Source organism: Sciurus vulgaris, assembly GCF_902686455.1.
Source record: "Sciurus vulgaris genome assembly, chromosome: X".
NCBI lineage: Eukaryota > Metazoa > Chordata > Mammalia > Rodentia > Sciuridae > Sciurus > Sciurus vulgaris.
Genome location: NC_136471.1, coordinates 3,313,609 through 3,322,761, shown reverse-complemented (window position 1 = coordinate 3,322,761; position 9,153 = coordinate 3,313,609). Strand labels below are relative to the sequence as shown.

At 41.4% G+C, this 9,153-nt stretch overlaps 1 protein-coding gene across 1 annotated transcript; it reads left to right on the top strand.

Annotated features, from left to right (window-relative positions):
• Positions 1-1,924: 1,924 nt before the first annotated feature.
• Positions 1,925-3,025, top strand: LOC306651516 (melanoma-associated antigen 10-like; the record flags this gene model as incomplete). Its single annotated transcript, XM_079124208.1, has 1 exon — positions 1,925-3,025. The coding sequence occupies one exon, from the start codon at positions 1,925-1,927 to the stop codon at positions 3,023-3,025; it is 1,101 nt and encodes a 366-aa protein (XP_078980334.1).
• Positions 3,026-9,153: the final 6,128 nt, after the last annotated feature.

Here is a 9,153-nt window from a genome sequence, read left to right as displayed (position 1 = left end):
GACTGAATGTCATACCTCCCAAAAGAAGGGACCTCACAGAACCTGGCTTCTCCTGTAATCATCCCTGTGGTGTGGTTCAGGGAGGGTCTCTGGAAGTGACTCTCTGTCATTTCTCCTTGAGGTTTGGCTTGCAGGTATTATGTTGATAAGTACCTTGGTCTAAGAGGTGACCACAGGTCAGCAGAGAGAGCCACATGTGGTTAGCAGAAGAAGAATCCCAGGATCTGCTAGACCAAGGTAGTGACCTTTCATGAGAACTGAAAGCATCTACATCTCTGCAAGAAGGAATCCTACATAGTCTACTTATCCCCTGTAGTCAGCTATGGGAAACCCTAAGTGGCATGTACCATGGGCATGAAAATGAGGAGTCTTCTGGGAGATAGGGTCTTGGTCTGAAGATGTCAGTTCACCTCAGATGCAGTGGGTGTGAGGAAGAGCAGGCATAGGCATGAGTAAGGACTTAGGGAATCCACCAGTCCAGAAGGCATGGATGGGTGTCCAGGTCAAGCCACCAGTCCTGGAGATCCCACACACAAGGGAGATGGGATATGACATCTGCTCCTTCCTTCTGAGAGTTGGGGGACTTTCAGGGAGTTGAAAGAGGCAATGTCACAGGATGATGTCACATTGGCACAGGGAACCCATCTAGTCATTAGACACAGGGGTTCCAAATTCTTCCATATTTAAGGTGAGGACCTTAAGGGAGGATCCAGGGAATCCCCAATCCAGGGCAGACAGATGCCTCTCACATATCTTCTCTTTGCCTGCTGTCAGCCCAATAAACCCAGGCAGGGCTATCACACTGAGGCACCTCTCTTATCTGTGTGTCATCGGAGGTGAAGGCCTCTATAAGTGGTGGCTGAACTCACGTTGGCAGAGGGAGGAACTCAGGCACAGCCAGGAGTCAAGGTGAGGATAGAGGAAACCCCCTCACCTGAATACATAGGACACCAGTCCCAACCTTCCCCTTCTTTCAGCCATGGGAAGACCAAAGGGACCATGGATAGAATGACGTCCCCTTAAGTCCTCTTCTGGTGTCTCACAGAGATAGGGCTTTAGTTGAAGGAAGATGGCCTCAGGTCATCAGAGGGAAAATCTCGGACATTTTCTTGCATCAATGTCAGGACCAAGCGAATCACCCCTCCCAGGACACAGATCCATGGAATTTGGACAGTACTTACTATTGCCCCAGGCAGACTTGGCCATATGTGATGCTCCTTACCTTGTACCTCCTTGTCAGGGAGGTAGAAACTTCTTCACAGAGTGTGCTTCAGTCTAGCACATGGGTGGCATCCAGGTCCCACCAGGGGCAAGTTGAGGGCCCAGAGTGAGCAGAAGGGACCATCTACCTCAGAACAGTGGTGACCTCACAGAAGGCAGCCCATCCCTCCTGTCAGGGCTGGTGGACCAGGGTCTTGCTTGCAGTCTGCAATCTGTGGGTCCCCTCAGTGCCTCTTACAAGAACTTCTGGAACAAGGAGATGAATGTCTTGGTATGAGGCAGTGTCCTCAGGTCACAGAGCAGAGGAGGCCCAGGCAGTATTTGGAGTCATGGTGAGGTGTACTCAGGGAATGCGTATCAAGGACCCTGCCCTCCCTAGGGCAGAGGGAGCCCCACAGAGCCCAGGCCCCATGAGCCCCACGGTCAGCCCTGGGCCTTGTGCTCTGTGGGCTTGCTGTACCCACAGAAACTGCCTCACTTTCTCCCTCAGGCTTTCAGGAAAGAGCTCCACCAAAAGGACAGGAGCCTGAATAGCCCTTAGAGCACCAGCCAAAGAGAAAACCTGTAGTGGGCCTTTGTGAGAGCTGCCAAAGGTTCAGTTCTCAGCTAAGGGCCTCATATACCCTTTCTTCCCCAGGCCAGTGAGTCTCCACCACCAAGCTCCTGCCCATCCTCCTGCTTGCTGTCTCAGACCAGAGTCATCATGCCTCGAGCTCCAAAGCGTCGGCGTTACATGCTTGAGGAAGACCTGCAGGCCCAAATTGAGACACAGGGCCTTCTAGATGCACAGGCTTCCACACCTGTGGATGAGGAGGATACTTCCTCTTCCTCCTCCACTTGCTCCTCCTCTTTCCCCTGCTCCTCTTCCTCCACTTCCTCCTCTTGCTATCCTCTATTGTCAAGTACCCCCGAGGAAGATTTTGGTTTTGATGAGCTACCAAGTCCTTCCCAGAGTCCTCCAACAACCTTGTCCTCCCCCACTGTCATGACCTCTACTCCATGCAGTCAATCTGATGAGGCCTCCAGCCAAGGAGAGGAGGGTCCAAGTACCTCACAGGCCCTTCCAGGCAGTACGTCCTTACCCAGAAGTGAGATAGATGAAAAGGTGAATGATTTGGTAGAATTCCTACTTCTCAAGTATCGAATGAAAGAGCTGACCACGAAGGCAGAAATGCTGAATAGTGTCATTCAAAATTACCAAGATCACTTCCCTGTGATCTTCAGTGAGGCCTCTGAGTGCATGCAGTTGGTCTTTGGCATTGACATGAAGGAAGTGGACCCCTCCAACCACTGCTATGTCCTTGTGACTACCCTGGGCCTCACCTACGATGGGATGCTAAGTGAAGTCCAGGGCATGCCCAAGGCTGGCCTCCTGGTACTTACTCTTAGCATTATATTTATGGAGGGAAACTGTGCCCCTGAGGAGGTTGTCTGGGAAGCACTGAGTATGATGGGGGTGTATGCTGGGAGAGAACACTTTATCTATGGGGACCCCAGGAAGCTTATCACCCATGATTGGGTGCAGGAAGAGTACCTGGAGTATCGGCAGGTGCCCAACAGTGATCCTGCTCACTTCGAGTTCCTGTGGGGCCCGAGGGCCCACATTGAAACCAGTAAAATGAGTCTCTTGGAATTTTTGGCTAAGATCAATGGGAGTGATCCCAAATCCTTCCCAGTGTGGTATGAGGAGGCTTTGAGAGATGAGGAAGAGAAAGCTCAGGCCAGAATTGCCACAACAGATGATGCTACTGCCATGACCAGTTCAAGTTTTAGTGCCACTAGCAGTATTTTCTGCCCAGAGTAAGATCCTGCATAGTCAGTGATCAAAGTAGTGGAGGGTTAGACTGGAGATGGGGAGAATACATTATTGAACATCCTTGTTTTACTGTTCTCTTTAGGTGTCTTGGGAATTTATCCTCTTCTTGGTGTTCTAAAATGTTAATTTTACTAGAAGGTATATGAGATGCAGACTCTAAGCTTAAAAATTACATTCATTGCACAGTCATGCTGTTACCCACTTTAATAGAAAGAGTTTTTCTCTTTTGTACAACAAATTGTGATGTGTTCAACCTTATCTGTAATCTGTAGCAACATACCATAGTATTGGAATTGGAATTCTCTTGGAAATGTGGATGAATTTAGCAGTAAAAGGGAAAAAAAGTATTGATTATTATTATCATAGTTTAGTCTTTCATTCTGTGAAATTAAAATACATACACCTGGATTTGTTACCTTTACTTAAAGTCAAAATTAAATTATAATAAACGAAACCTCTGCTCACTGGCTCATTTTTCTCCAACCTTTCATTGAGCATTTACTATTTTCAAGGACCTGTCTTAGCAGTGGTATAGTAGGATAAACCAGACCCACCCTTATCTGTAGGATGTAATCTAAGTTCAGCAATCACATCATGAGGATGGTGAAATATTCTCTAAGACCTAAGAACAAGTAAAGGAGGTATGAGAACGTGGGACTCCAGTGAAGAGAAGTCTGGTTTTGCCCTGAACAAAGGTAGTGTGAGGCATTGAGAAATTACAATTTTATCTATGGGAGTTCATTGTGATGAGAGCATGGTGACTGAGACCAGACCTCAGATAGCATGTCTTAGAGCTGAGAGAGTAGAAATATGCTCTGAGTAGCTCTTTTGGATGGTGGATAGATAAAGCAGACAGGAATCTCTACCTGGAATGGGTATAAAAGGTGTCTTGAGCTCTCATCTCAATACTTTTTAACAAAATACACAGACTAGGTATTTTATACCCATCATCTGGAAGGGTTTTCGGAAAAATACAGATGTCCTAATCAGGAAGTCCATGACATGTTGCCTCCATGCCAGCCAAATCCATTAGAAGAACATTTTAATTAGGTTACCTTTAATATAATTGGGACAACTCTAAGCAAGTGGTGATGAGTTGAAATGAATGCAAGTGGTGGTTTGGGTGAAAAAACAGGAAGGAAGAAGCTGGTCCTTGACTCAGATTTTAAGAGCTTCCCAGAGAGGAATGAGTCCTCCACACCCAGATTTTGCAATATGTCCTCTGAAGGAATATTTACTGAATTTTAATCATGAAATTTCAAATTTTGCTGATTAGCTATTCTATGTACTTTTGAATTGTATATTCTTTAATACGTACAGGAAAACAATGACAATATGAATACTCACTACAGTTCCAATACAGGACAGGCACTGTTCCAGGGGCTTTAAATATAGTACTCATATGCCAACAGTCCTACTGGACAGGCCTACTCAGGCCCATTTCATAGATGAAGAGTCCACAGGATTGTGACTTTCCCAGGATCCCTGGCTAGTAACAAGACCCATGGTCTGAATTTGTTGGAGCCCGCACTGTTCCCACTCCTAGCCTGAGGCCACATTCTGACTTATAATTTATTTCTCTTCTCAGAACTGCATTATGTCTCTCTAGTGACTAAAAAATCCTGGAGGAGGCCAACATGCTAACAACAGTTCTAAAGTAGGTGGCAATGAGAATCAACCGCAATTTGGGGATTGCCTGTGGAAGTTTGTAATCTAGGATCTTTTTGTTCCAATCCCCAGGGTTCCATAACAGCCAACTCTACCTAGAAGTTGGCATTTCTCCAGAGCCAGAATTTTCCAACATTAACAGAATAATTCCCCTGGTCATCTCTATTGTCCCTTCCTATCCAAATCAGGAATCTTGTCACTGTGTCATCCTATGAAGACTGTGTTCTCCCTTTCAAACAGCCCAGAATCACCTGCATACTCTGTGACAAAACATTCCTACTCCCTCTAGAAGGAACTTGGCCCTCCTGTCTCATCCCTGGGAATATCTCTTATCTTATAGCATATATAATATTTATATATATATATATATATATAATAAAAAATTTCATTTTTAGGTAACTGGTCATTTCCCCCAAACATTATTTTTCAAATGAGCTGGTGAGTAGAGTGATTTGGCCCATAATCTACTAGTTCTTCTAATCTAACCTTGAACTTGTGGGTGAGTTATTGGTATGATCATGATATTTGCAGAAGGATTTTAATAGGATATCTAATATGAAGCTGGCTAGCAAATGCATACACAGATGAATAAGCTTGCCTACGTGGCCAAATCCTCCTTCACAGTGGTATATAAGGAAAGACGACAGAAATCACTGCATGAATATCTATGGAATCTGAATTCCTAAAATCTCTGGAGCTTCCAGGAGGTGAAAATAGTTTTTTGGTGAAAAATAAAATCATCCCCCAGTAATTTCCCTTTCCCTGGAGAATTATACTAGCTAATTGGTTATTGTTACATTGTGTGTGTGTGCGTGTGTGTGTGTACACAAATATATTACAATGAATCCCACCATTATGCACGAGTGTAAAGCACCAATAAAATATAAGGAAGGGAAAGAAAAAAACAACAGTAATTAACCACCTTTTTTCTTGTCTGTGTACCTGTCCTGCAGGGCAATCCTGGTTTTCAGAGTGCCTAATAGCACATTTATTACTGTTCAAATATGTTCAGTCAAAAGGAATGAGAAATTCACAGCCTAATGACATAGATGATATTGCAAAAGGTACTACAAAACAATACTGTTACATAGAGAAAGCAAACTCGCCCTGCTGAGATTTATAAGATTCTTGGAAAATTACATGTGATGCTGTTTGAAAGCACCTATCACATAGTAGACCCTATATGCATATATCTGTGATCTGTGTATACATAGGTTTATATACATACATATTTATGAACCATTCTGTTTGCATTTCTGGAAGGGTCCTTTCTCTTTTTAGATTTCCTCTACCTTTCCTACCTTTATTAAAAAAATCTGTTTGATTTTGTTGTCTTAGACCACTTTATGCTACTGTAAAAGAATATCTGACATTGGCTAATTTATAAAGTGTATTCATTCCCTACAGTTCTTCAGGCTGGGAAGTCTAAGATTGAGGGCCACATCTGGTGAGAGCCTTCTTGCTGCATCACAACATGATAGAAGGCATGGTGAGTGACTGATATTCAGAATATCTCATCTCAACTAAAATCTTTTTTAAAAAACTATATTGATTCCCAAGTATTTTATTTTTTGAGATTATTGTGAATGGGGTAGTTTTCCTAATTTCTCTTTTAGAGAATTCATCACTGATGTATGGAAGTTCATTAGATTTATAAGTGTTGATTTTATATTCTGCTACTTTCCTGAATTCATTTATTAGTTCTAGAAGTTTTCTGGTGGAATTTTTTGGATCTTCTAAACATAGAATCATATCATCAGCAAATAGTGATAATTTGAGTTCTTCTTTTCCTATTTATACCTGTAATTTCTTTCTTCTAATTGCTCTGGCTAGAGTTTCAAGGACTATATTGAAAAACATAAAATACTTGGGTATCAATCTAGCAAAAGAGGTGAAAGGCCTCTACAATGAAAACTACAGAACACTAAAGAAAGAAATTAAAGAAGACCTTAGAAGATTTGAAGACCTCCCATGCTTTTGGAGAGGCAGAATCAATATTGTCAATATGGCCGTAATACCAAAAACTTTATACCGATTCAGTGCAATTCCAATTAAAATCCCAACATCTTTACTCATGGAAATAGAGAAAGCAATCATGAAATTCATTTGGAAAAATAAGAGACCCAGAATAGCTAATGCAATCCTTAGCAAAAATAGTGAAGCAGGAGGCATCACAATACCACACTTTATTCTTTACTACAGAGTTATAGTGACAAAAATGGCATGTTATTGAGCACCAAAATGGACAGGAAGACCAATGGTACAGAATAGGAGACGCAGAGACAAACCCACATAAATAGAGTTATCTCATACTAGACAAAGATGCCAAATCGTACAATGGAGAAAAGATAGCCTCTTCAACAAATGGTGATAAGAAAACTGGAAATCCATATGCAGCAAAATGAAACTAAACCCCTATCTCTCCCCCTGCATGAAACTCAACTCAGTGTGGATCAAGGACCTAGGAATTAGATCAGAGTCCCTGCACCTAATACAAGAAAAAGCAGGCCCAAATCTTCATCGTGTTGCCTTAGGATCTGACTTCCTCAACAAGACTCCTAAAGTGCAAGAAATAAAAGCAAGAATCAACAAATGGGATGGATTCAAACTAAAAAGCTTCTTTTCAGCAAAGGAAACACTCCATAATGTGAAGAAAGAGCCTACAGAGTGGGAGAAAATCTTTACCACATGCACCTCAGATAGAGCACTAATCACCAGGATATATAAAGAACTCAAAAAACTTAACACCAAAAAAAAAAAAAAAAAAAAAAAACAAATAACCCAATCAATAAATGGGCTAAGAAACTGAACAGACACTTCACAGAAGAAAAACACAATCGATCAACAAATATATGAAAAAAAAGTTCATCATCTCTAGCAATTAGAGAAATGCAAATCACAACTACTCTATCATCTCACTCCAGTCAGAATGGCAATGAACAAGAATAAAAGCAACAATAAGTGTTGGCAAAGATGTGGAGAAAAAGGTACATTCATAGATTGCTGGTAGGACTGCAAATTTGTGCAATCCCTCTGGAAAGCAGTATGGAGAATACTTAGAAAACTTTGAATGGAACCACCATTTGACCCAACTATCCCACTACTCAGTTTATAGCCAAAAGATTTAAAATCTGCATATGACAGTGATGTAGTCACACCAATGTTTATAGCAGTTCAATTCACCGTTTCTAAAATATGGAACCAACCTAGATGCCCTTCAATAGATGAATGGATAAAGAAACTGTGGCTTATATATGCAATGAAACATTATTCAGCCTTAAAGGAGAATAAAATTATGGCATTTGCAGGTAAATGGATGGAGTTGGAGAAGATCATGCTAAGCAAAATAAGTCAATCCCCAAAAACCAAAGACCAAATGTTTTCTCTGATATGTGGATGCTGATCCATGATGGGGGCAGGAAATGAATGGAGGAACTTTGGATTGGGCAGAGGGGAATGAGGGGAGGGAAGGGGGAAAGGGTGAAAAAGATGGTGGAATGAAATTGACATCATTAACCTAAGTTCTTGTATGATTGCACAAAAGGTATGAGATCTACATCATATACAACCAGAGAAATGAATAGTTGTGCTCCATTCATGTACAATGAATCAAAATGCATTCTGCTGTCATGTATCACTAATTAGAACAAATAAAATATTTTTTAAAAAGACATAAAAAAAACTAGGGATTGAACCCAGGTACATATAACCTCTCACTTTTATCCATATCCCCAGCCATTTTTAAAAAATTATTTAGAGACAGCGTCTTGTTAAGTTGCTTAGGGCCTTGCTATGTTGCTGAGGCTGTCTTTGAACTCATGATCCTCCTGACTAGCATTCCAGGTCACTAGGGTTACACACATGTGCCACCACACCCAACTTCAACTAAAATGCTTTAAACTTATGTAGCTTAATTCCCTGTAAAAAACACAAGGTGAAAAGTTTCCTGTATGAGTTTCTTATTCAACAAAGAAGAAAGAGCAGTTTTGAATATGGAGTTCTCACCCTGCCATCAAGCCATACAGTGCTCATATCTTAAATGATGAGTGCTATTTACATGCTTAATGCGTATGGGTTCATCTGGTCATTGTACTAGATCTGTTGGCAGAGAAAGGAAAATAGCTGGCCATACCCATCAGAAGTTAGAATAATCAAACACATGAAAAGCAACAGTATATTTCCATTTCTCCTCTCTTAATCTATCATCTATTGTTAGCATACATTTCATTCCTATATTTTATGTACTCCACTGTAAGTTGTTATTATTGTACTTTTGTGGCGTTGGAATTAAAAATGCTTAGTATATGCCAGGCAAACACTCTACCACTGATCTACACCCCAACCCACATTATTATTGTTTTTACTTCAAACAACTATCTGTTAAAAAATTATATTTTAAGGAAATAATCTTTAGATTTCCTCATGAAGTTGCAGTGCATAATGCTCCT